The sequence below is a fragment of the Diachasmimorpha longicaudata genome, chromosome 7 (genome assembly GCF_034640455.1).
Source record: "Diachasmimorpha longicaudata isolate KC_UGA_2023 chromosome 7, iyDiaLong2, whole genome shotgun sequence".
NCBI classification, from domain to species: Eukaryota; Metazoa; Arthropoda; class Insecta; order Hymenoptera; family Braconidae; genus Diachasmimorpha; species Diachasmimorpha longicaudata.
In genome coordinates, this window is record NC_087231.1 from 8200871 (window position 1) to 8227460 (window position 26590).

Genomic DNA, 26590 nt, shown 5'->3' on the forward strand with positions numbered 1-26590 from the left:
CTCCAAACGTGCCTCTGGTTCCACTCCAAATGTATTTTATAGTTGGTTAATTTTAAGGTACAACTCGATTAAAGATTCGACAATTCGTTATAAGAATGTTCGTACCCCGTATTTATTTTTTAAAGAACTACTCTGTTTATTTTCTCTTTATAATATCGGCAGAACATTATGAAAGTACAATATAATTATAATAATATCGACTCTATTGGATTTTTACTCACTTTATTTATTATAATTATGTTCAACTTATATGCAACAATCAAACCGATGTATTTGCACAGCATCCACTCACGACTCAATGTTCAGTTCACAAAAGAGTAAGAATAATTTAAATAAAGTCAAAAATGTTTCCTTGGAAAAAGTAAGTTATTAAATTACACATTAGACCACTAGCATTCAAACTCCCTCGAGTGGTCAGCCTGTCATCATTCATTGGAAACCGAGTCGAGTAAGATTCATTAAAAATTTATCAATCATACCGGACTTCAACGCACCAATGCGTTGATATTAATGACGTCATTTGTGTTTGGATTTCTTCTTCTTCTTGGATTGTTTGCTCTTGCTCTTCGATTTCTTGGATTTTTTCTTGTGCCTCTCCTCCTCCGAGCTCGACTCAGAAGAGTCTGAGTAACTGTCACTGTCACTGCTGCTCTCCTTCTTTATTTTTCTCTTCCTATGTTTTTTATGCTTCTTCTTGCGCTTCCTGTGAGAGTCCTCCGAACTGTCAGTCTCCGAGGAGGAGCTCTCCGTTGAGCTTGAGTCGTCGTCCGAACTAGATTTGACCCTTCGTTTAGCAATTTTACCGTCAGAATCTTTCTCACTTACCTCTGGGACTTCCTCAAGCTTCGGTTTCTTCAGAGTTTTGCTCTCTTCTCCATCGGACTCGGAGTCTGATGCTGAGTAATCTGGCTCGAAGCTCGCCTCGTCCAGAATGGAGCGCTTACGGTCAGAAACAAGTCTGGGATTTTTCCGCTGTTTCTTTACAAGAGAATCACCCTCAGGGTTACCCTCTGGGGCAGTCTTTTCGTCGCTAGTCTGTGCCTTCTCATCCCTGTGTTTCTGCTTCTTCTCCATCGATTTGTCCTTATCCTTTTTGTGCTTTTTATCCTTCTTTCGCTTACGTTCACGAGACTTGCTACGACTCCTGTGCTCCTTCTTACGTTTTTTCTCGTCCCGAAGTTTCTTCTCCCTTTTTTTCTCGGGTTCCAAATCCTCAGACTTTCGTTTCACGGGATTCGCCTTTGAGTCGTCTCTCCTGTGAGAAGGAGGCGTCCTAAGCCTCCGATCTTTATCACCCCGTGATTCTGACCGGTAGTCATTCCTTCCCTGTCTAAATTCAAGTTTTCCGTCGGATTTTGAATCTCTGAAATCGAATTTTTCAGATCTACATCCACTTCCATCCCGTGAATGTACAGACCTGTGCTTTCGTTCCTCTAAGAAGACTTTTCGATCACTGTTCAGAGAAATTGGTGGCTCCACTCGTCTCTCCAACAACGGTGATATTTTTCTCTCCCTGAGCTTTGGCGATTTCGATCTATTTGAATCCTCGGTCTTTATCAATTCTCTTTTGTCGATAAACTGCCTGACCGTCGGCTTCTTTTCCTTATCATCGTCAATTTTCTCCCCCAATCTCTCTTTCGCCGATAATCTCGTAGGTGAGTGTGACTCATTTTTGAACTTTGATCTGTCTAATTTTGCCTTTTTAATAGGCTCGGTAATCTCAACATTCCTCTCATTCCTCCCAACATTAATAGTAACATTAACGCTCTTTCTTTCGCGATTAACCTCTGGCTCTACGATCTTTGGCTCGGGATTCTGATAAAGTATTTTTCTACTTTCGCTTATCTTTTTTATTTCAATCGGCCTAATAGCATTAATGGCTTTCTGGAATATCGCATTCTCAGCGCGTTTGAGCACCTCCGATGTAACAACTTTCGTTGATTTTGATTCATCACTGGGAACTTCCGTTGGTTGAGGTGATACTAGAATAATTTCATCGGATTTTTCAATCGTATCGTCACGCTCCCATTTCGATAATTCCGGTAATGGTGCAAGAAATTCGTCTCGCTTGGGGGATTTTTCTTCTCGTGAAGGACTTGCTTTGGCTATCAAAGTTGAGCATGTGCTATCATCCGGATGCTGGGAGGATTCTGTTAAATCATCGATCTTATCTTCTTTCTCAGTTTCAGAAAGGAGAGTGTACTTCTCTGTTATCACAGCCTTGATCTCAGTGTCATCTAATCCACCGTAGAGACTCTCAATGGGTTTGAGGTCTGCCTTTAGCTCTGGAATTGGTTTGAAATTGGGATTGGGAGGATTTTGACTTAGTTCGGAGTCTATCTGGTGAAGGGAATTGTTTTCAGGAAACTCGGGAGGCTCTGGATTCATGGTCAAGGATTTATCGTCAAAGTCAGTTGTAAGTGAAGACTCCAGTGGTAGATTTGTTTCAACAGATTCCATGGGTTCTTCGCCGCTCTCAGTGGGTTTGAGATCTAACGGAGTATCTGCTTGTTTTGGCTCGACAGCGAAATTGTCAGAGTCCGCAGCAAGTTTGGCGTGTTCATTTTTTGCAAGTTCCCTGAGAGTTTTCTTCTCTTTTTTCTTCTTCTTTTTCTTCTCCTTCTCCTCGCTATCTTTCTTCTTTTTCTTATCTTTGATCTTCTTCTCCTTCTTCTTCTCATCTTGCCTCTCCTCCTGATCTTTTTCTTTCTTTTTGCTTCTCTCCGGAGAAGAGTCCTTGTTCTCGGATCGGGATTTTGGTGGGTGGGGACTAGAGCTCTTCTTAGATTTCTTGTGATCGGCTGAATGTCTCTCATACCGATCTCGATCCTTCTCAATCTCGTAGTCACGATCTTTTCGATCTTTCTCTCGACCTCGGAATTTCTCCTCTCCTCTGTGACGGTCTCGATCATCTCTGTAACGACTCGTGTCGTACTCCCTTCTATCCATCTGGCGGTCTTCTTCTCGGCGATCCCTGGAGTATCGGTCATCACGCTCTCTGTCCTTCTCCTTTCTGTCGTCTTTCTCACGCAAGGTACATTTATCTCGATCCTCTTTCTCCCGTTCACGTTCACGATCTCTGTCTCTTTCCAAGGGACGACGATCTCTGTCCTCTCTGTCTCGTTCCCGATCTCGAATTCTGGAAAATGAATGAGCATTATGGAATTTATGAAGCTATTCAAGAACATGTTTATGTGCTCATGAGAATTCAAAAACAAAGATCGTTCGTAGCGGATGCATAACCGAACTTGGATGAGAAACACCAGCTGTCTGTTATGCACCTAAAATAATTATTTACTTTCAATTATCCCCTAATTATAAAACAACATATACCTATCATCACGTAGTCTCTCCTCCCCATCTCCATCCTTCCCATGTTCCTCAACATCCTTGATTCCACGTGATCTATCACGATCATCCCTCGATGTCTCCGGATGATCAGCTCCTGGTGGTGGTAAATCATAATATCCCTCTGTCCCCGGTGGAGCAACATCATCAGAACGCTTGTGATCACGCGCAGGACTGTTGAATCTCTGAGTTTGTCCCCCATACCTGCTGAAACAGATCCATACACTGTTAATTAAAATTTCCCCTAATCCCCTGATTATTGAAGACTCTCACACCATTTTCTAAATTCAAACTATCCATTCATCTAGCCCATTTATTCATCATTCACTTAATGAATTAATACTTTATTCAACTCCCGGATTAAATTACTCCAGGAAAACTAACTTTCCATTACCTCCAGCCAAAGATTTGAAAATATATATTTTAATAATTTTTAAATGAATGTCTTTGCATGTAACGGCAAAACCTATGCTCTATTATCGTTTTGTCAAGCATTTGGCGTGTCTCTCGGTATAATTTTCATGAACCGCTGCCGCAGGAGGCACCTACTGCCCAGGCTGAAAATTCGAAAAACTGGAATTAACTATTGATAAATTTATTTTGCTGTAAATTTTCCTCCACCTGTGGACACTCACTGGAATATAATCTGTATAAATATAAATTAGTTTCTTAAATCAACATTTATAACCCATAGGAATAGACGTTAATAGCATATAATCAATATTGAACGTTCAATTGCCAAGGATAAGGATTATAAGTGAGTTATAAGTATTGATTTGGTCCTGAATTCACCTGAATCAAGAACCAAGTCGTTGTGTCGAGTTGGTTACGTGTCCTTAGCTTCATCTCTCGTCCATCGCCCAGAACTCCAGACTAATCTCGCAGTCCTCTTCATTCATCATGGGACTTTATATCTCTTTTGCTTTTCTTTATTTCATACAATTATCACAGTTTTTCGTACAGTATTTCAATTCAAAATTATCAATAATTCACTCGAGATTAGTGCTTTTACAAAATTTGTTGGTTTTCCGAATGACCAGACTCGTGAAAAATAATTAAATACCGCTAACTCTTTCGCTTCAAGCTATCATTAAAAATTAAATTTCAATCTATGACATTAGTTTTGAATTACTCATACCTCCAGGGAGTAATTTCAATTATCTGTTACGTAAGTACGATAGGATAATTCGTGTCACTCGTTTCTATGGCTTACAATTTACCTTAAACTAGTTTACAGGTACATTCGCAGTGTTCATGTTGATAAGTTAAGTTCAATAATATCCTTCATCCATTAATACTAGGGAACATCACTCTCACTCTCAGTCCAGTAATATCATGTCAATTGATTCATTTATACCCAACATTACATGTCAATATATGATGCAATAGTTCATTAAAAGACACTATCGTAGAGACTAGTTGGACATACATGCATTAATTAACAACTATATTAAAAATTGTTTCAATAAATATTCAGAATTATTTTTAAGCATTCAATGAACTAATTCCACAATCATTCATGTACGTAGTTCAAAATTTTTCTTAAAATTACTTTGTACTTCCAGATATTCAAGTGTTTCATTAATTTTTCTCAGTATTTCATATGTTTTCCGTTGCTGATGGATTCACTCATTGAAAAATGAGTTATTTCTATTATAACTGAATTCATCTAACAAACATTTTCAATTATTATCACAGTTTATCATTAGTGTCAATGATTTCTTGATATATATCAATTGAATAACGAGAATAATGAGAAATGAAACGAGTATTTGATACTCGTACGTTATATTCAGTGCGCACTTAATAAATACACGAAACAAAATACAATTGATGCGAAAATACCTGTTGTAGGAATCATAATAGTCTTTCCTTTCCGGTTGTTGTGGTGTACCCATTGACATTGGTGGTATTGCGTGCGATAGCAATGGTGGTATATTGTGGGGAGTCGTTTGATTCCGTGGTAGATAACGTGGTCCTCTTTCACGATTTGATATGTCACGTTCACGCTCACGAAAACCATACTCATTTGCTGGTGAATCGTTGTAATAACTGGTGTATTGCTCACGAGAGTCTCGGGGAGGCTCGCGAGATCTGCCGCGATCTCGGTCGCGTTCACGATCTCTTTGGAATCTGCACACAAATATATGTTGAAGCATTACTTTTTGGATTTATTAGATCAAAATAAATTGTTTACTAATTGTCTATCCTCATTGAGAGTTGATGATTTTGGCAAAAGATATTGACTAATATCCACTAATATTTGACAATGGGGACAAATTAGACATGACAGGATTTCAGTCATTTTCCCATTAGTTCGAAATATATAATCTTTATATTTTTTAAATAATATCTTTGATTGTCAAGTCAAATGAATCGTCACTGGATGCGAATTATGCTTAATAATGGTTTTTATGGAAATATAATCCTACGTAATGAGCAAAAGAATTACCTTGGAGGTGATCTGACGGGTGACCTGTAGCGTGCAGGTAAATCCCGGTCCCTTTCACGTTCTCTGTCCCTCTCCCTCTCTCGATCCCTAGGGATCGAACCTCTTGGGGACTGGCTGCGAGAGTATGATCTTGACCTGAAGCAAACAATCAATGGATTAAAGCCTCAATACGTGACTAACTCATAACATAACTGTGTACGAATTTTTTTGAGGAAAAAATAAATAAATATATAAATGAATCAATAATATTAATAAACGATGAGTTGAATGCTTACCGACTAATAGAGAAGCTTCCACTACGAGACCTCCTCTTCGGTGTCCTGCTCCGACGAGATGGTGGAGATCTCGATGATCTTCTCTTGAGCGGAGGACTTCTAGACCTACTAATGCGCGATGGAGGCGGTGAACGTCGGCTGAATGAACGAGAACGTGACCGCGTGTAGCTTCGTGATCGTGAACGACTTCTAGAGCGTCTGCGATGTTTACCCATCCTTCTATCTCGTTCGTCTTTTTCTCGCAGCATACGGTTAAATGCCTCCAGCGGATCATCTATAACTCTATAACAAATACTGAAACAAGAACTTCTTCCATTTATCTGAAAATCTCTCTTAATTTCGCGATATTAACTGAACAAAGGGTGATAAGTATTTGAAGAATAAACTCTCATTTTGTTTGATCATAAGTGCTTAATATGACTTGATATTGTTAGCCAAAAATATTCGAAGATTTGTAAAAAAGGTTTCGACAACATACCCAGGTTGATTTCCGTTATGCATTATGCGGCCAAGTCCAGGTGGTGGCGGTTGCATCCCTCGGTAACCCCCTGCAACAAAAAAAAAATATATTAACTATTTGTAGACTAAATAAGCATTTGCAAATCAGCAGAGGTGAAATTTATGTAGATAAATAGAACTTACGATGATGCATTCCTCTCATTGGCCTCGGGGGACCATTGTAATTCCTCGGCGGTTGAGAGGATCGGTAGCCAGACTGCTGACAAGGCGGTCTGCTGGCAAGGGACAACACCATGGCCCTCGGTGGGCCGTAGTGTGGCCCCTGCTGATGAGAATACATGGGCATTCTGTGGCCCATACATGGATGGGGTAATAATGGAGTATTGTGAGGCGCCATTCTTGGGGGTGGCTGATTGTAATTCTCCTGTGGTGGAGGTGGTATACATTCTTCACCAGGGGGATATGGCAGCAAGGGGGCTTGATTTACTGCCGATTGTGAATGCAAATGGGGTTCATCAACCTGAAATATCAAAATTAGTAATATGTGAATACGCTGAATTGATTAATTGATTGAAAGGACTGTTAATAACGATTAATTGTTTATATGTCATGATGTTAATTATTCATATGTTCAAACTTACAGTAGGTGTACCAGGCCGATCCTCAGTCGATCTCCTCAATTGAGAATCATAATGCATACTCGGATACCTCTGTTGATTACTAGGTGGAATATTCTGATACCCCTTCGACTGATTCATCATATGGGGGAGTGATGAGCCATGAGCCTGATAATCTTGTCTCTGTCTGGGGGACAAAGATCTTCTCCTATTCATCGATCTTATATTTTCAATTCGTCTACCTCCATCTCCAGTCCTGTAAAAAATAGTTTCAATCATTGCAACAAAATGAATAATCGGAAAAATAACCAAAATACTTGAATGTCTTTATATAAATTTAAATAAAAACCAACCTATCACGATGACCCTCTTTACTGTAACTCCTGTGACGCTCCCTGGATCTTCGATCTTTTTCATAATCATCGTAATCACCTCCATAATCACCTCCATAGCCATCATCGTGGTCCCTCCTGTCAGTAATGTGAGCCTCTGTGGAATCACTCTCTTTCGGAGGCGATTTATGCACTGATGGGATTGGTAGCAATGGCTCAGTGCCAGGTGGGGGTGGTGGAATTACTTCAGACTCTTCATCAGCAACTGGTGGCGCAAAATGCTCGGGTATTTCTGGCACAGGTGTTGATTCTTTCGTATCTAAAAATAATTAATTCGATCAATATTCTAATTATTCTGGGGAGTCTCCTCAATTCAGATTATTTGTTCAATTCACCGTGAATTAATGTGCGCATAAAGCATGAAGGACACTATCAAACAGCAAAGCTATCACTCCTCTTCAATTAAATTCCTTTTAATTTACGATTACGAAATTACGTTTAACTTTACTGAATGAAAAGATTGATATAAGGTTAAGCCCAGCAGTATATCAGTTGTGATGAAGGTAAACTTTGCACTGGCGCATGCGCTTGGATATTTGGAAGAATCGAGTGATTATTATTGCAATTTTTGCAATTCTTTACCTGAAGCTGTAATACCTGGTACTGATGTATCCTCAATGGGGGAGTTAACCTTCGATAATAGTTGAAACGATTCCCCCTGGTTCCCTTCAGTTTTCTCATTTTCGACCACTGGAGGTTGGGGCTTAACGGCTGGTCGATACGGTGCCTTTTTTGCATATCCAGTTTTGTTATTGAATTGCAAGACGTTGCCACGAAGATAACGATTTGGAATGAGAGTCTCGGGAGACACGTCTTTCTCATTGCAACCTGGACATTCGTGTTCTTCAGATTCTAGGAGGGATGATCGAATACCTAAAAACATAATTTATTAACGAGGAGAATCAAAACAGGAGGATTGATTCATCCCACCTAAATTCTAGATTTGAAAGATACGTACACTCATCACAGTAAGAATTGCCACAGCATGGAACCATGACAGCATCGGTCAACAAATCCTTGCAAATACTGCAGATCAAATCCTCTGGAATCTCAGGTTTTTCAGCGGCTGGCTCAGGATCTTGAAAAAACGGGGGTCTCTCCTTCTTTCCCTCTTTGTAAGCTTGATGATCAATAGCCGGAACCGCATAATGTCCAGTGGGGGTCATCATGGCACCAGGCACCAATGGCCCCTCCACAGGCACCATAAAACTCCTGGGTATTCCTGTGCTCTTCTTGATCTCGATAGGTTCTTGGGTCGCACCCAACGGACAATTCTTGATCCAATGCCCTGGTTGATGACACTTGTAGCATCTGTAGTTTGGCGGGACTTCACCAGTCTGATTGGCACCGCGAATTTTCATGTAATTCGAGGGATCATAGTCTTGAGTGGATTGGGTCATCATGGCACGGATCTTATCCTCCTCGGATCCATCCAATCTGGTGAGGTCCACTGTGTGCCCCATGCCAGATTCATCTTTGGGGTTTGAGAAGGACTGGGGCTCATTGCGATCCCACGACCTTTTTTGTTGAACTGTTAGGGGAATTCGAGCTATTATCAAGCTCGTGTTTTTCGCTATCAGGGCATTATCATCTGTGTAATCTGAATGAGAAGAATGAAGACAACGAATTAATATTATTTACGAATTGCAATTAATGAACAAGAACTTGAAAAATCATTATGCAATCGTGTGAAAAACCTATAACTCCTTCGCCCAAAAAGATCAATAATCAATAACCTACATTCGTACCTTCTTTAGTTTGTGCATTGGTTATTTGTAGATCGAAATCCGTGTTTTTACCAAGTCGTTTCTGATGAAATATTGCCTTCTTGAGATCAGCAACGGAAATGTGAAGTCCATCGAAGGACACCGTGTCGAAATCCTTGGTGGACTTGAATTTGTAGTGCACGGACATGATCAATAGATGGTGTTCTGGGAAAAGCACAATGAAATTTCACTAATGAACGAGAATACAACTTTTTGAAGATGAAGGGACCCGAAAAAAAAATGTTGTCAATGTGTGTACATTCTGGAAGCCGCTGGAAAGAATAGGTAAAAACGGTAGTTTAACCTTCAATATTGTTATCATGTCGGGTTAGTTGGCATAGTTTCGTAGCAATAGTGATGGTGATCAACTCATGACGCGTAATAAATTATAGTCTGAAGGTGGGATAATGCATTAAAATCGAATCAAAGTCTAAAATTGTTATACTTGATGAAGCCGGGATGGTGATCAATGACGGCATTTCAGCTTCATGCCTCTCTACTCCGCCATAACATCCCAATTACATGATTAGACGACTGAGAAATTTGAAATCAATGCTACTTACCAGTACGGTTCACATTACGGCAGTCCAATTTGCTTAATTGATAACAGCGACTAATTATGACTGGAACCACTTCCAAACGAACAATTTCGGTTTATGTACGGAACTAACAAAAAATTGTACAGCAATGGCTGCCAAGAAAAAAATTCTACCACGCGCACCCTCTAGTGGAAGACCGACATTAAGGCCGACTCGCACTTGACGCCGGATATCCGGCAATCTGCGCGGGCTTTTCAATTTTCATTATTATAGTCTATTGCTGTTGTGACAGGTCTCGAGCTTACCGACCGTCGAGATGCCACATCTTAAAAATCGCGCAAAAACTTGAATCGTTGTTTTTTCTGACCTCCAAAGACTAATCAATCATTTTTCATCTGTCGCATTTGATGGATAACGACGGTCCAATTATTACTCCCATCACGGTTAATCTAATTTCCCGGTATAATCAATATATCAGTATATCCGATCGAGGGAATCACTAATCAACAAAATAAGTGAATTACAAATGAAAAAATTATGAAGAAATTTCATTTCGACCCAGTCCTCCACCAATTTAATTTGCATTCTTCCCCTTTTAAGAGGTTATAGCCCCACATAACTTGGTTCGTACATACAGAATTTATAAAGAGTATATTGAAGCTAGAGGACAGTAGAATTGTCGCGGGCGCGTGCGCGAAAATTATTCTCAAGTGCTTTGAATTTTCCGAGAGCACCCTCAGTCGCTCTAAGATGGACGGCGGTGGAGCGTACGGCGGTGGTAAGGCTGGTGCCCCATTCGACCCAATTTCATTTGTACAAAGGCCTCAGGTTATTCTAAAAGCAGTATGTCTGGTGAGTAGAACAATGAATAATCAACTAACGCTATTACTCGTCCTTCCTCAATTCAGTAAAATGATGATACACGGGAGCATTGAATACATCGATTTCAACAGCCCTTGTCCCCACCCCTCGGACTACCCTTCGCGCTCGCTACGATGGGGATGTTCTATTGATTTTTATGAGAATTAACCCAATAGAATCACCATCACGGTGAGAGCATGAGATTCTCTCATGATTTGATGCTTTCAAATTTTTTCATTTCAATTTTTATCATTTATGGCCCAAGGGGGGTGGTTGGGGGTTGATCTACCGATCGATACTCGACGCTACAGGGGTTTCAAAGGCGGGGGTGAGGGACACAAGGGAGATTTTAATCTCCAATGTATGCACTAAAACTGTGGCAGCTCACGTACATTCTTAATGCACCTGAGGCTCTGCTACCTGAATTGAATAATATTTTCCTTGTCATCTCTTTTGTTAATTATGAATAATCTGAAGGGATGATTATTTCTTTTTCAAATCCCACCAGCTCTTCTCGATAATTATCTTCGGTTGTATAAGCAGCAAAGGATATAGGAGTGATGAGAATGGAAAAGAGTACTGCCTGTATAATGGAGACGCAAATGCATGTAACTATGGTGTTGGCATTGGAGTCCTGGCATTCCTCGCCTGCATCGGTTTTCTCGTTGGTGAATATCTGTTTGAACAAATGTCATCGGTGAAGACACGGAAACATTACGTTCTTGCTGATCTTGGGTATGAATTTTCAGTTATGAAACGAATTATGTAATGAATACGGAAAATAATAATTTGCGAACTGAGGATGGTAGGAGTATTTGTGTCAAGGATTTAGCTTCCGGCTCTTGTTGTCTCTGAGAATCGTTGAAGTGTTGGAATGTTGGAGGGTAGAAACTTTGGGGGTTGAAGGCATTTTTAGACCGCAAATGATCATTTTCTTGGGGGAGTGGGGAGTGAGGAAATATTAGTGGAGAGTTGGAGAGAAATTTTTGGTAAACATGAAATGTCGAATAGTGTAAATTTGGAGAGTTTTCAAGGGGGGGGGGTAAAGTGAAATGGATGAAGGGCAATTCCAGAGGGCTAGGTTTGTGAGGGAAATTGAAGCGCGGAGGGGTGAAATTTTGAATAGAGCTTTACGGTGGTTTCGGAGATATCGATGATCAGCGATGCTCCATTTTTTACCGCTTTTATGTGTCCTAAGATTTCGTATTCGATAAGTCCAAGTTGCTATTAATATCTGGTTGAATGTGGATAAGAAATTTCAGTAAATAAACGCCTCAGTATTCGGAATTTTTATTACACTGAGTAACTTGAAGATTGAGGAAATTTTTGAACCGTAAAGTTGGCGAAAGTTATGGTGTTGAAAGAAAAAATAGAGCATCGAGTGGGGAAAAATTGCATCGATCTGTGCCGTTGCATTCGGAGATATCACCGATAGATACGCTGTTTTGCTTCGCTCAGATCCATGTTAGTCAATGGTATGAAATTTCAGTTGATATTAAAGTAAATGTAGATGAAAAATTTCAATCACACCATTTAACGTTTTTGTATGAATTTTCCTTTGCTAATTGAGAAAATTTTTATCGCACTACGATTTCTCTGGAAATTCAAGGAGTCTTGGCCTTGAAAATTTAGATTTCTCTGAATAAACGAAATGAAATTATCAATGACCATACACATTTCCCTTGAGAATTGAATACAATAGCCTCAACGTGTTCAGTGGAAAAATGAAATTTAATTTTTTCACTGACAGTGCAATATCCGAATCAATGATTCGAAAGATATTGAATTTTCAGCATAAATTTATCATGAGGGTTCCAGGGAACGTGACTTTCCACCGATTCTTGGTATTGATATTTCATTACGCTTATTTCGAGAGGCTAATCGACAATTCAAACGAAAATGGGGAACTTTAAACATAAGAGTTCGTACTCATCAGGATATGGAAATGCTATTGACGCTTTTCATTTAATTTTAATTACAGATTCTCCGGTCTTTGGGCATTTTTGTGTTTCATTGGATTTTGTTATTTAACTAATGCATGGAATAAATCAGTGGCACCGATTGACAGATATGGCGTTAATAATGTTCAAGGAGCAATTGCATTCTTGTTTTTCTCTATATTTTCGTGGGTAAGTAATCAAACAATTGCATTCGTTGATTTTTTTTATTATTCAAGTACATAATTAATCACAGAACACAATGGTGTTTATATCCATTTGATATTCCAGGCGGGGAGTGCTTGGTTTGCATTCCAAAGATTCAAACAAGGTACAGATGCTGCATTTGCCCCGAGTTACGAGGCTGATCCTGTCGGTGGGGCTGGCTACACAAGTTATCCAGACGCATCGGATGCTGCATACCAGGAGCAGCCCTTCCCTCAGCAGCAGCAGCAGCAGCAACGAGGTATGACTGATTTCCAGGCACCAGCGTATTGAGACGATTGGTGTGATTTGAAAAAAAAAACAGAGAGAAGAGAAAAAAATATTCATTGATAGGGAATAAAACAAAAAAATTCAATGTTTACGATAATTCAAACGTTATTGCACAGCGGCAAAGCCACTTAACTTAAAAACAACAAGTAAAGTAATGGCATGAGATTATTAATTATAATAACAATAGGAGGGGACAACAGAAATTGAATATGCTGGGCGAGGCCCTGACTCTCCATGATAATTTTCTGAACTTTCCTTACATCATTTATTGATGATAGCTCTTTTTTCGAGCATTGCCATGTTATTGCTAACGTTATTGAGTAACAATCCATCTCGATAGAATTTCATTCCTGCTTTTTGTATGATATAAAAAAAATTTCAATGAATATAAGCATTTCGTTTTTCGGTGTACCTATATTTCAACAAAACCATGGGGATGATTAAATGGAGAACGTATACATGAACAGTGAATTGAAACGGGCCTCAAATGACCGTACAATATCGTCGAGTTCGTTGAATAATTTACCTAGAATTGTAATGACAAGGAATCACCGATTTACCAGTTATTATATCAATGTGACGAGGAATCGAACAACCAAACGTTGTATAGTTTGTTGAGGTGCAATTGTACCGAATGCTTGATTCATTTGAATTATAAAAATACTCATACAGTAGAGTTAATAAAAACAAGAGGTAAAATTTCAACATCGTGATTGTGCAGTTTGTAGGTTGAATAGTATATGATTATCAGATTATTTATTGAGTAAGTAAATGCTGAAAAATGTCTAGTGGAAGGTTTCACGCCGTAAGGAATGAGAGAAGAAAAATCTATATTTATTGAATATGAGTACTTGGGAGAAAGAACCAAATGAGGAGGTGATTGCTTTTGAAATATCTTTCTGCCGAATTTCTTTGCTTTGATTATCTGTTTTTATCTAGAGCCTTCCGATCGATTTCTCACGGCTCCCGTAGGCAAAACAAGGGTTTCAATTTCACACACCGACGGTGCACATTTTTCAGATATTTAATAACGTCTGAATGACATGAAAATTTGTCTGGATTCCAGACAGATGCCTAATCATATTAATTCATATTTTAATTTGGTTGAGAGGTGTTGCAGTCTGAAAAATGACTACGTAAGGAGTGTAAAGTTCAGACCTTCGTTTTTGTTGTATCCGGATGGTGTTCTCGATTCAGTTTTATCTAACATGGAGAACAGTCTTGACATTGTGTGAAAAATTGTTCAGCTGTACGGCGAGCGAAGAAGTTTATTTATTTTCATGTTTGAAGATAACTGATGTATTATTTTTGATTCGAGAATCATTTCTTTTTCTGCGTATGGAGCATGTGTACTAATTAGTACATTTGGCAATGCAGTAGGAAGGTAGCTGACGATATCCACATGAGAGACTTTAAGTGTTCCAGAGGAAAACCGAAAGAAAAGCGTCTAATGTAGTGGAACATTAATTGCAATCTTGGTAGCAATACGAGACGAATTTGTATAATTTTTTAATTTACGCGTGATGAATGGTCAATTGACGTCTGACCATCCGCCAAAAACTCTTCATTTCGCGTTGATCATTAGCCATTAATCAATTGCTGAACTATCACTACCACTGATTACTGAATGACTGATAATTATTTAAACGTCGAATTTTGTGGTTTTGACTCCCTCAATTGTCGTTGGATGAATTTAAACTGCAAAAGTTTGAGTTCAATTCATTGATATGATAATATTCGATCGAACCACATGTACCTGGTTTTTATTTATTTAATTTTTACAACCTCAAGTTATTAAATTGGTATAGTCGGGTAATTATTGCGAGTCTTGGACTGTTCCATGTATTGATTGAGCAGAATCTAATTAGCATTAATTCGATGTGTATAATCCCAGTGTGAGTGAAGACTTGGTAGACAGTTCCAAACTTCAATGCGACTGTATGAATGTTATTCATGTGTAATCCGATAGTATTATTGAACTTGCAAATTATCTGTAGACTGGGAAAACAATGAAAATCCAAAAAAATGATAAAATAAATTAAAGTAACGAATGTAATGAACAAAATAAATATATTAAACAATATAGCTGTATTATAAAACAAACGTGAAAAAATGAGAGGTGATGTGATTATTGACACCTGGGCATAAATGCACGTAGAATGTTAACATCCATTGTGCGCTCCTATTAATTTTCTTCCTTAAAACAGAGAAAAATATGACAACTTACTCTGGATTTCATTGTGAAAAAAACTGGTATCTTGTTTTTGTTGTGTTTTGACCAATATGTTTCATAATATAAAATAAATAGAGTTATAATTAAAGCGTATTAAGTAATGGTCATTTTTTTATCAGCCTTTTAAAGATTTCCTGTTCCATCGCAGAACCATTAATTTCCAAGATAATTGCTAGCTTGAGGAGATGACTATTTATCACGCTTGACCACTCCAATTTTGAATTCATCAATCAATCAGGTGATTGGTTCATTCATTTGTCTATTCATTTACGAACATCAAAAGTAGGAATGTGGTGGATTTCACTGAATCGTTGAATCCAAAATTTACTTTTTTGTTATATTATTTTTAAACTTTGCCAAAATGCACTTACCTCGTTTTATCACTTCATTCCTGATGCTAATGATTTATTAATCTTAAAATTTAAAAAACGACGGAAGACGCTCTAATGGTAACGGAAATTGTCACGAGCTCCAACCGATATAGCAGATAATTTCTTTAACAACTATCCAACGAAGTCGCCCGCCTTGAGAAAATCCCAGAATCAGTGGCCAGTGTTTTGAGAGCGCATTGGAGCGCATTGCCAGATTTTCTCCTAAAAATTTTTCCTCTTATCTCGATAACCTTGTTTTCACCTAAAAGGGATACCTATTCCGATTATACCATCTGTTAACTAATTTCACCTAATATAATACACCATTGCTGTTGATTTGACGATCACCACGTGAAAATTATGTTCCCCCAACGTTTCATTGGCGCATAATCCAGGTGAGTTTACCAAAAGTAGATCAATTGGCAAGTTACATTTGTCCAAGTTTTTTTATAGCAACAAATGTGATTAAATAACCGACATTTTCACTTTTGTCATTGACATATAGACGCAACCGTTGGCATTTAAAATCCCTTGTTACCTGACTCACGCATTTGAAAATTGTTTAAATAATTTATTATTCATGTTTCAGGCTGATTTATTGTCATTTTAGGAATCGGAATAACGAGAAACTACTCTAGGCTAAACAGGTTACAAAGAAAAATCCAGATCTCCAATTTTTTATTGCAAAATAATTCTCAATACTAAAACCAACTGAGTTTTCAAGGAACAATATTGTTCTTAAAAAGATCTCAGACAGAAGTGCAATAATGAACACTTCGGCAAATACCAACAATGGTGCCTGTGTTGTTTGCTACAAGAATGTGGACATCTACAGCATTGGAATGTGCGAGCATCCAGTGTGCTACGAGTGCAGCACCCGAATGCGGGTCTTGTGCAAACAAAACGAGTGCCCCATATGTCGTCAAGATCTACCCAAAGTTGTCTTCACGAGGGAGATCCAACCATTCCGTCATATCCGCAGGAGTAGTCTCTTAGATAGTCGTTATAACATCTATTTCGAGAATCTCGAGGTCCAGGAGAAATTTACAAAGCTGTTGGCTCATTCTTGCCCTATCTGTGAGGACAGGCAGGTTTTTAGCAGTTTTTCCAGTCTCAAAGAGCACATGAGGAGGAAACACGAGCTGCATTACTGTGATCTCTGTGTGGAAAATTTGAAGGTAATTCGAGTACCATTTAATTATTACATGAATGGGACTTTCAGATATTTTCTTAAAGGAAGGATGAATTTTCATAGTGGTTTTTACATGTAATAATTTCAGTCGTTTTATAATTTTCATTCATAGGATATTTATTAATATTTCATTGAGAGCATAGAATATGTTGTAAAAAATCCCTACAACCTAATTCTAGATATTCTCTTGCGAACGTCGTTGTTACACTCGTGCTGATCTCGCTCACCACCGTCGAAAGGGTGACACAGATGACAAGAGCCACAAGGGCCATCCACTCTGCGAATTCTGTGATCGTAGATACATGGACAATGACGAGTTATTCCGTCATTTACGACGCGACCACTTATACTGCCATTTCTGTGACGCCGATGGTCTTCATCAGTACTACAGCTCCTACGACTATCTTCGTGATCACTTCCGCCAAGAACACTACCTCTGCGAGGAAGGAGCCTGTACCGACGAGAAATTCACTCCAGTCTTTCGAACAGACATAGATTTAAAAGCCCATAAGGCCTCTGTCCACGGTAAGCACTTGGGTAAGGCAGCAGCGAAGCAAGCAAGAACTCTCGAGTTAGAATTCACATTGGCACCACGTGGAGACCCCAGGAACTCTCGACGGGGCCCGCCGATGGGTCCTAGTACGTCTCACAGAGACTACCCCCCAAGAAATCGAGACTACGTGGACCAGAGAGACTTCCACGACCCTGAGCCACCCTTTCTCGATCCCGAGGCATCCTTCATTCGTCAGCCAGATGTCCAGAGTACCGAAGAGTTCCCCTCCCTAGGGAACACTCCTCTCCCTCCAAACCATTTGCAAACGAAATCAAAAGGCCGGGGAAACCTCACAATCAGGAACTCCTTCGGCTCTCGGCCTCTTGCGGTGACTGATGAGAACTTCCCAGCTCTGGGGCCAGAGTCCACCTCCAACAATGTCTCCAAAACTGTCAACCTGAGTGTCTACTCCTCCAACCGAGCCCAGCCCTCCAGCTCCGCTGGTCCCAAGCGCCCCCAAAGTTCAGCTCCAAACGTGTCCATCCAGGTGAATCACAAAACCGATGGAAGTATAACCACCCGAGTGTCTGGACCCACCGTGAGAATCAGGCCATCCACCTTCAGCAGAGACTCTGACTTCCCAGCTCTAGGGCGTAACGAACCCACCAGCAGTTCTAATTCCTCTCAGTGGACAAAGGTCACCTGTGTGAAGCCCTCGTCCTCAAGTTCCAAGAAAAAAGTCGCTCCAGCGCCCCTTCTAGATCCACCACCAGCCTCACCCTCCCCAGTCTCCTGCGTCGAGGCCTTCCCTAGCCTTCCCAAGTCTTCGAAAGCGAAGAAGTCGTCAATATCAGTAGTAACGAACGACTCGTCCTCGTACGCCTCTACTTGGAACCGATCCTCCGGTGTCAACGATAGCGAGTCCAACTTGTCAGACGCCAACAAAGTTAATACGAAAAAGAAAAAAAAGAAGAAAGTTAAACAGACATCAAGTGGCAACAACTCCAGTGGTAACGAATCAACAGCGTCAAAGTCCAATGCTCAAAGTTCCCAATCAGTACGGGATAAACCGTCCGAAGCTGTCAATAATCGTTCATCAGCGTTAATCAGTGCTAGAAATCCCCAAGATCAGGAGAACGAAAAATTAACGAAAAAGAGTGATTCCTCTCCCGAGCCCTCATCCAATCCTAATTCTCCCGAAAATAAAGCAAAAACGTCGGCGAATGGGATAAGAAAGAGATCGGAATTGAAGATAGACAATTTAAACAATACGAACAATGTACGGAGGACAGTGGAGGATTTCCCAGCGCTGGGTAAAACATCAAAGACGAGAGCTGGAAACCCTCCCCCTGGATTTAACAGAACTACTCCACCACCACCGGGCTTTGCGGTTAAACTCAACAGCACTGAACGACCGTGCACAGACAATAGTTTAACATTCACCAACAGCTCTGGAGAGAGTTTCTCCATTCTACCCGATAATGTTCATAAATCTTATAGCTATGTCGCTCCCTTGGACTTTCCCAGGAGGAATAAAAACTTAGTCGCGAAAATTGGGGAGGTTCTCGACAGGAAAAAGGAATCCATGGAGGAATTTCGATATTTCAGTGGACTCTTTAGACAGGGAATACTCAGTGCTGATCATTATTACAAGAGATGCAACAGTGCAATGGGTGCTAATGCATTTCGCGATGTTTTTCCGGAAATGCTTGTTCTACTGCCAGACATTGGTAAACAAAGGGAACTCTTTGATTTGCATAAAAAGGAAGTGGCTAATGTTAAGACACTAGATGTATGCAGCACTTGTGGGCAGGTTGTTAAAACTGGAAGTGATTTCAAGGCACACGCGTCGAGTCATACTTTGGACAGCCACTTCCCGAGTCTCGGGGAGGCCACCAGTGTCGTGGGTGGTAACACATGGGTTAGGAGAGGTGCATGATGCATTATTGTTGATTGTTGAAGCATGATTGACCACTGAAGCGATATGGCGTTAAAATTGAACAATTCTCTGGGCCTTGGGACAAATGGCACAATTTGCGGTATATAAGAATATGGGATTATTTCGAGTAAATAGCGTGTCGGATGGTTTTCCCCGTATAAGTAGGATATTATTTTTTTTATAGTTTCTCCACTCAAACAAATAAAGTTACCTATCCGTCTCACTTTATTATTTAATTTTTTATTTCATAATTTTGTCACGGCTCTAAATTCATTACCATTGCGTTCAAACTGCCATTTTTTAAACATGAAAACGGTGTTGCGTATGATGACAATTCGAGTTATAAAAACAATGAATTTTTCGTTGTAGTCGAGAGATATGAATAAATAATTGCTTAATGAAGATGAAGGTCCTGTGATGGTTTTCAATTCTTCTGCCGTACCGCTTTCGTGGGGATAGACCATAATTTTTAGATGGGGAGGATCGATGAGATGAGCCAATTTATAAAGATTGAGATTTTAGGACATCGAGGGGAGTTGAAGATGAAAATATCCCTTTTCACAGTTTATCTCCTCAGATTCGAAAATATTTTTTGAAGACTCACCTAACAACATTGTTGTTTTAGCTAGTTGTCTGACTTTATCGTAGCAGTGAGCAGACAATTTTGTTATTTCGATCTGAAAACGAATCTTTTCCTTCAAAACACGACGACGTTGTCACTTCATGTACAAGCTGCCTCTCTCATTTACAGGGAAATCATAACTGAGAATGTAGTCTATTTTTTTCTCCACCGGGTTGTATGTAAATATTTACGTTTAAGAACTAACGATTGATTATATTTTTGTTGTAATATTGCAGAGAAAAGTTTTCAATATTATAGTCGCGTTATCTATGAGTTGATACGTAGGAGAAAAGTTTAGATGAATGTAATCAATCGCCGATGTACCATTTTATACAATAATAAAGTTAACACAAGGATTTATATCAAAATTGTCATTGAAATTATTACAGAAAGAAATTTTTTTTCACGTGATTTATTTGCAAGATATCGGATACTTTCTTTACAAATGATATGTACATGTTGGATATCTGATGAAGGACACACTTTGAAATTCTGATCATTTGTAAAAAAAACCGAAATAGTATAGAATCAAACAGAGGTTTTCAATTGAAATCGATATTAATATTGAATTTTTTCACCTGTTATAATACTCGTATATGTACTTTACGTTAGAAACAACAAGTCGATTTTTGGATGTCTATTTTCCCTGAATATTCGACCTGATGCTTAATTAAAATATTCCTTGTTTTATTATTTATACTTTAAAGTATTTTTTTCTATCATTTCAAATTCTTTTGAATTTTTGAAGGCTTTACATCCCATCCAAAAAATTCGACTCTTCCCTAACCGTCCAGAAATCGGCCTGTTCACTCTACATCGAATTCAGAGAATCCTTTCTCTCTTTTCAACGCATAAAATATAAATCCATGATTAATAATTCAAAAGTTTAAGCAATGGTGAGAGCAGAATAAATGATAAACGTAATTGATAAACGGAACAAGTGTCTCTTAAACATTATATTTAAAAAAAAACTACAGTATTCAGTACCAAAACGCCATTGGATTGGTTTCTACCACCATCACAAAATTAAACTCATGAAGAAAAAAATATTTAGTCGACAGTAATAAACCAATGAAATAATAGTATTGGATTTTTCATTCAGAAGATATCCACGGTACATGAATATTGGGCGATAATGACACCTCGTTCATTGGTACAATGGAAATAAAAACTCTTAGTCGATGGTACTTAATCACTTTTTAGCGAGTTCGTTACTCAACCAATCGAGTCCCTCGTAGAGTCCCTCTCCTTGAGTTGCACAGGTGCTCTGAATGTACCAATGACGTCCACGTAGTGCGTTAAGGCCCAGTTTGTCGGTTAATTCAGCTGCAGTCATAGCATTTGGAAGATCTTGCTTATTGGCAAAAACAAGTAGTACAGCATCTCTCAATTCATCCTCCTTCAGCATGTTGGCAAGCTCCCTCTCAGCTTCAGCAATTCTCTCTCTGTCATTGCTATCAACAACGTAGATCAATCCCTGTGTATTTTGGAAATAGTGCCTCCATAATGGACGTATTTTGTCCTGGCCACCAACGTCCCAAACCGTGAAACATATGTTCTTGTATTCAACAGTTTCAACGTTAAATCCAATGGTCGGTATTGTTGTTACAATTTCTCCCAATTTTAATTTGTACAAAATTGTCGTTTTACCGGCTGCATCCAGACCAACCATCAATATTCTCATCTGCTTCTTTCCAAATAGACGTGTTAACAAACTACTCACAGTCAGCCCCATCTTGTTGTGCTTCAACTACAGCCTGAGAATTCAATGGTATTTATTTGGTGTGTCTTGAACTTGGAGGCCTTAATTTTTCGACGAGATACTGCACTCCCTAACCCACGTAGCCTTTGTATGGCGTTTATCCTCTTTCTTTTGTGGACAATGGACACACGTACAGTCTTTCTGTCACTGGCTTCAACACCCCTCTTACGGTATTTACTTACTGCGCCGCTGATTGACGAGATTATTTTTGTTCACAATTTTTTCTCGATATATTTATTCAGTATAAAATGACGATTATTGCTCGGGGACTGAATAACTGCTCAATCGGTGCGGCGTAAACGTCACGTCTTTGGTCGTCACTCATCCATTCGTCACCAACATCACCACGTATTGCACAAGGGGGGAATAATGCCCATACAATCGTCGATATGTGGGTGCTGGTTCATGAGGGCTGTGCTTTGGAGATAGCTTCAAGTTACTTGTATGAATGGACATTGGTGACGTGCGGAAGTGAATCACGTAGTTTGAGTATTGGCGGGCGCTTTGAATGGAGGAGCTGATTTCAACTTCCAATTTGGAAACTCATCGCGGTTAAAAATTTTAATTGACGGTATTTTTTTACTTGGATCGATTGAAATATTCCTGCTATGGCTAGCAAGTCAGTTTACCCAATTGTTTATATTTTTATTCTCCTTTGCATTTATACTGCAAACTATTCTATCTAGAAAAAATTTGTTTCAATTCCATTTCGCCAGGACTTTCTATTAATTAGTGATATTCTAATAACTATTGTGCTGTGCGCACTGCTGGTGTGTGGCTATCGTTCGATAACGTAGACCCCCATCAAACCATTTACCAGCGCAGTTAAACGCCTCGTTTCCGCGGGAATGCGCCACTGATTCGAACTCCGTCAATGAACCTCTAACTTGTTGCGTGCGCACGCAAAATGAGTTGGTTCAATCCACCTTTACTCTTTCTTACTCGGGATAACGATTATGTCGATAGCATCTGTGACACACTGGTATGGGGTAAAATGAGGTTTATAGCGGATGATGAATAGATTAACCACAGCCGGTGGGTGACAAAAGGACAAGAAATTCTTAATCAATCACGAGAGATTTCTCATAAATTTTCAGAGAGATAGGAATCAGCTTGATCTAATTATAGTCACGAATAAAGGCTAATCAGTCCACTCGTTTTGATGAGATTTTTTTTTTCGGACGTTAAGAAATGATTCTTGTGCATGGGGCTGAGGTGTGGATGATCGCGTGTTTGTGATGTGGCCTGAGATAACGAAATACCAAAAACTTATCCAAAATCCATTTCACTTCAGCGATAGATGTCTAAATATTTATAGCAACGTCTGCACAGTGTTTCATCGCGCTTGGGACGAATACTTGAGTATCTTTTTTTGTGGATTACATAGCGTGACTGGTAGTGAGATAGACCATTTAAAATAGTCCATGGATAGTTGAATTGTACGACTAAATCCACTCCACAAATTAATACTTCAAATGTTCCTTTTTTTTTCGCTAATCCGGGGATAATACGAAGGCAGTGAGGTGAATGGATAATTTTGAGCTCCATTTAGCACGCAATAATGCCTCACCAGAGGGGAACAGAATAAAATAAACAGCATGAGTAGATTGCTGCTGAGATTTTTTTTTTACCACCCCTCTTCCCTCCCTCCCATTGCTAATAGAAAAATAATTGGAGTAACACGGCCAATGGACATTAATAATTAAGATCAATGCATTATGATTAATGCAGTGTATACGGAAACTACAGTGCATGGGATTGGCCACAGCAAACTGGAAATAGACGCATTGACTTCGATACACCCCACGCACAATGAATATCTCAGGAGCCGATTGCGCTGTATCTGCCTACCCTCGATGTATCGAGTGCACGAGCCACGAGACTCTGCATGGGATATTACCGGGAGGCTCGGGGAGAGCACGCGCCCTCCAAAATCACACAAATCCTCCTATCCACCTCCTCACCCCTTTTCAGCCACCCTCTCTCTCCCCCCTCGACGAGTGGTGCTCTTCGCCATTTGGCTTTTATTTTTTTCTCCCTCATGTTTTTCATCCGTCGTAAAGGCATGAAACGCGATAAGAGCCCAGGGTGCGAGCTGAGCCACTCGTGTGCCGCAAACATTTCTCTCGTGAAATTGCGATACCTAGTGATTTTACATTCAACGCTCCTCCGTCGACGGAGGGAAAGAGAGAGGGAAAAAACAAAGAAGAAGAAGAGGAGGCAACAGTTTTTCCTTTTGTTTTTTATTCTGCAGGAATGAAGTGAACACACGGGGCTGGCCTCGACGCTTGGTACTCCGGAGATGGAAGTCGCCTCGGGACGCCTGGAGTTTCGGAGTAGTCGGTTACTAGCGGGGGTGGATGATAAAAGGGGGATAGTTGATAGTGGGGGTAGCGCATGCGTTTCAACGTCTGTCACGGAGTTCGACGTTTTTTTCCAGTCGCCGGTAGACGCTTTACCGAGCACCGTCGACGCTCGTCCCCGGGGCTAGTGCGGCCGGAGTTAACGGAGGATTGTTGGGTTGCGGGTCATCCACGGGATACAAGAATAAAGGGAAAAATAAAGGGGGGGGGGACGACTGAAGAAGTGAGGGAGGCAAGAGGTGACAGTGGATTGCGAGCTGAGAGAATAACGGCGAAGGAAGGGGGGGGATTTAACTAGAAGGGGAGAAACACGGGATTTAACGTTATAAAGTTCATCGCGATGTGGTGGGGTGGGGGGATCTGGGGGATGAATTAAAAAAAATATATTAGATTGAAATAATTAACAACGACAATTGAGTCGAGGTGTCGGCTGAGGTGGACTACCGCTTCGAAAGGAGCAGTGGTACACGTTAAATTGAAAATATGTACATCAAAATTTGTCGACCTTACGGATAGCAATGGGTGGCTGAATAAATTCATCCCATTAGCATGTCACCCTTTGATTTATCCACGTTGTGACGTTTCATCGTACTCGGGTGGTTGGATAATATCAGGGCCACCGTGATAATTAAGAAGTTTAATACGCCCAATGTCCGACAAGTCACTCGAGCGTCGGATTACTCGTGACCCAAACTTGATGTAATTATTTTGGCATAAAAAATTCCTAAACACATAAAGTTGAAACAAAACAATACCATTAAACTGAAATAACATGACGTGAATAAAATCCTAAATTTGAATAAAGAAGAATCCAAAATTACAGCGGGGAAATGTATAAGTAAATGATTCTCAAAAACGTAAAAACAGGAAATAATAAAATATAAAATATAATTTGAAAAAATTAAAAGAATGTCGATGCACTACTACAGACCAGGCTATCGTTATCGCTCGGCAAGCGCCAGGACGAGTGCCAATGGCGAGACACAGGGCTCGGACAGCGATGTTGCTGAACTCAGTGACCTCGAGGACGATGAGGATGAGGATGACGGGCGTGATGCCATGAATGACTTGCCATTCGACGGTATTAACGAGATGGATGAGAATAATAGCGACGAGACAAATGACCAGACGAATGATGATGATACTGACGACGAGGATGACGATGATGATGACGACGAGGACGACGATGATGATGGTGAAGATGCCGAAGAGTTGCCCTATCCAGGCTTCGCCCCAGTGGCACTGCGCTATCTCGATCAGACCACACGACCGCGCAACTGGTGTCTTTGCCTCATCACTAATCCATATCCTTTTACGTACATAAAGTCCGGCTGATAAGTCTCTTGATTTTAATTTATTCTGATCAATGAAACAGTGGGTGGGGTGGGGGTACATCAGGATAAGTTTGATGATGAGAAAAACAACGACGATGGATGATAATTCATTCTGCGTTACGCCCTAGTGAATCAATGACCATATCGTGTCAAGCGGATATTTCATGATTTTTATTACCCGATGTCATTCCTAGAATATTCTCCTCCCCCCATCAATCTCGTAACAGGTGGGGAATGATAGAGATATAGCGGTAAGAGAAAGAATGAATTCACTTGCTCGGGGATTAGTTGAACATTCTCTTATCACTTGTTGTTATCGTCCCAAAGATATCCCCTCAATTTCACCTGATTTCATAGGGATGTCGATAAACGGTGGCATATGGGTCTGAGTGAATTTCCTTGTCGATTACGTTCGCATATCTCGGATATATAACGCTTTCCCCGTACCTATTCTCCAGTCAATCTATTGAGTCTCAAGATCGGCGTGCCGACGACACTGTGAATAGTGATAATAGAGAATGAGAAAATGCAGTTGGTGGTGTGGGGGGGTACAGTGGGTGGTTTTGTAGATGCGCCGTTGATTCCGGGATTTCGTTTGGCATAGGCACCTCCCGTCCCCTCCCCTTCCGCCACCGGCCCCCTTTTTCAACCCCACGGGAGGAAAGGGTAAATGGGTCATCGATCGACCTGTCCTTGGAGCTATTTCGTAGGGGGGCCCGTAGGAAGCGCGGGAATTGCATGCAACCAGGCATTCACTGACTTCGTTTCCGCGAGAGATTTGGAAACGAGGAACGATAGAGACAAGAGATAGCTAAACAACTGGCCGTGAAGGAGAAAAAAAAATGCGAAGAAATGAAGAATAGAAACCTGGGGGAAGAGCAGTCGGATACAAAGTGGAGGATAATGGGGTATAGGAGGCAAAACAAAGGAGGGAAATAGCGGGGGGAAATGGCTAGAGTGAGTACAGAGGATGTATTTGAGTACCGCCAAATGAGGGACACACGTGTGCACTCACTTCTCAATTCTCGTGTTTTTTTTTTACCTCACAATTGTACCTAACTAGCACTAACCTATCCACCCCCTGCCATATGTGTCCCGTTCACCCATCTCTGTCTTTCTCGTGACAATGTGTATCCCGAT

General features: G+C 40.2%; 5 protein-coding genes across 15 annotated transcripts in view; 3 read left to right on the forward strand and 2 right to left on the reverse strand.

The window, feature by feature from the left end:
* Positions 1-111: 111 nt before the first annotated feature.
* Positions 112-10030, reverse strand: LOC135164509 (E3 ubiquitin-protein ligase RBBP6-like). Of its 8 annotated transcripts, XM_064124931.1 has the most exons (14): positions 9873-10030; positions 9292-9474; positions 8502-9143; positions 8126-8416; positions 7505-7802; positions 7176-7407; positions 6718-7054; positions 6554-6623; positions 6076-6369; positions 5801-5935; positions 5194-5481; positions 3334-3555; positions 826-3139; positions 588-772 (listed from the first exon to the last, which is right to left on the reverse strand). In XM_064124931.1, exons 2-14 carry the CDS (start codon positions 9455-9457, stop codon positions 725-727), a joined length of 5337 nt encoding a protein of 1778 aa, XP_063981001.1. In that variant the 5' UTR covers positions 9458-9474; positions 9873-10030; the 3' UTR covers positions 588-724. The 8 variants fall into 8 exon arrangements, with proteins under 8 accessions (XP_063980998.1, XP_063980999.1, XP_063980997.1 ...); XM_064124928.1 differs by having other exon boundaries at positions 112-3139; positions 8141-8416; XM_064124929.1 differs by having other exon boundaries at positions 112-3139; positions 3334-3552; positions 6076-6357.
* Positions 10031-10564: 534 nt separating this feature from the next.
* On the forward strand, positions 10565-15467 carry LOC135164515 (synaptogyrin). The gene is made up of 4 exons (XM_064124937.1): positions 10565-10700; positions 11218-11444; positions 12691-12838; positions 12938-15467. Exons 1-4 carry the CDS (start codon positions 10599-10601, stop codon positions 13142-13144), a joined length of 684 nt encoding a protein of 227 aa, XP_063981007.1. The 5' UTR covers positions 10565-10598; the 3' UTR covers positions 13145-15467.
* A 439-nt stretch (positions 15468-15906) lies between these two features.
* LOC135164844 (E3 ubiquitin-protein ligase ZNF598) lies at positions 15907-19777 on the forward strand. Its single transcript, XM_064125553.1, has 3 exons — positions 15907-16140; positions 16335-16923; positions 17117-19777. The coding sequence occupies exons 2-3, from the start codon at positions 16513-16515 to the stop codon at positions 19367-19369; spliced, it is 2664 nt and encodes an 887-aa protein (XP_063981623.1). The 5' UTR covers positions 15907-16140; positions 16335-16512; the 3' UTR covers positions 19370-19777.
* Positions 19778-20932: 1155 nt separating this feature from the next.
* LOC135164845 (ADP-ribosylation factor 2) lies at positions 20933-22155 on the reverse strand. Its single transcript, XM_064125554.1, has one exon. The coding sequence runs from the start codon at positions 21724-21726 to the stop codon at positions 21184-21186; it is 543 nt and encodes a 180-aa protein (XP_063981624.1). The 5' UTR covers positions 21727-22155; the 3' UTR covers positions 20933-21183.
* A 2329-nt stretch (positions 22156-24484) lies between these two features.
* Positions 24485-26590, forward strand: part of Ca-alpha1t (Ca[2+]-channel protein alpha[[1]] subunit T) — a 37449-nt gene continuing 35343 nt past the window's right edge. For 3 of the 4 annotated variants that reach the window (XM_064125013.1, XM_064125015.1, XM_064125014.1), the window contains exons 1-2: positions 24485-24815; positions 25046-25419. In XM_064125013.1, the coding sequence (XP_063981083.1) occupies positions 24766-24815; positions 25046-25419 (424 nt within the window). In that variant the 5' untranslated portion in view covers positions 24485-24765. Of the gene's footprint in view, positions 24816-24939; positions 25420-26590 lie in introns of all 4 variants that reach the window. The other variant, XM_064125012.1, reaches the window with a different exon arrangement.

What these genes read in the sequence shown, in the direction of transcription:
- LOC135164509 (XM_064124924.1), bottom strand. Translation starts at nt 9,457, where the DNA reads ATGTCCGTGCACTACAAATTCAAGTCCACCAAGGATTTCGACACGGTG. An exon ending in CATAACGGAAATCAACCTGG is followed by an intron (nt 6,370 to 6,553) that starts GTATGTTGTCGA and finishes TTCTTGTTTCAG; the next exon opens with TATTTGTTATAGAGTTATAG. An exon ending in GAGAGACTACGTGATGATAG is followed by an intron (nt 3,140 to 3,333) that starts GTATATGTTGTT and finishes TTCATTTTCCAG; the next exon opens with AATTCGAGATCGGGAACGAG.
- LOC135164515 (XM_064124937.1), top strand. Translation starts at nt 10,599, where the DNA reads ATGGACGGCGGTGGAGCGTACGGCGGTGGTAAGGCTGGTGCCCCATTC. An exon ending in TACGTTCTTGCTGATCTTGG is followed by an intron (nt 11,445 to 12,690) that starts GTATGAATTTTC and finishes TTTTAATTACAG; the next exon opens with ATTCTCCGGTCTTTGGGCAT. An exon ending in TTTTCTCTATATTTTCGTGG is followed by an intron (nt 12,839 to 12,937) that starts GTAAGTAATCAA and finishes TTGATATTCCAG; the next exon opens with GCGGGGAGTGCTTGGTTTGC.
- LOC135164844 (XM_064125553.1), top strand. Translation starts at nt 16,513, where the DNA reads ATGAACACTTCGGCAAATACCAACAATGGTGCCTGTGTTGTTTGCTAC. An exon ending in TCTGTGTGGAAAATTTGAAG is followed by an intron (nt 16,924 to 17,116) that starts GTAATTCGAGTA and finishes ACCTAATTCTAG; the next exon opens with ATATTCTCTTGCGAACGTCG.
- LOC135164845 (XM_064125554.1), bottom strand. Translation starts at nt 21,726, where the DNA reads ATGGGGCTGACTGTGAGTAGTTTGTTAACACGTCTATTTGGAAAGAAG.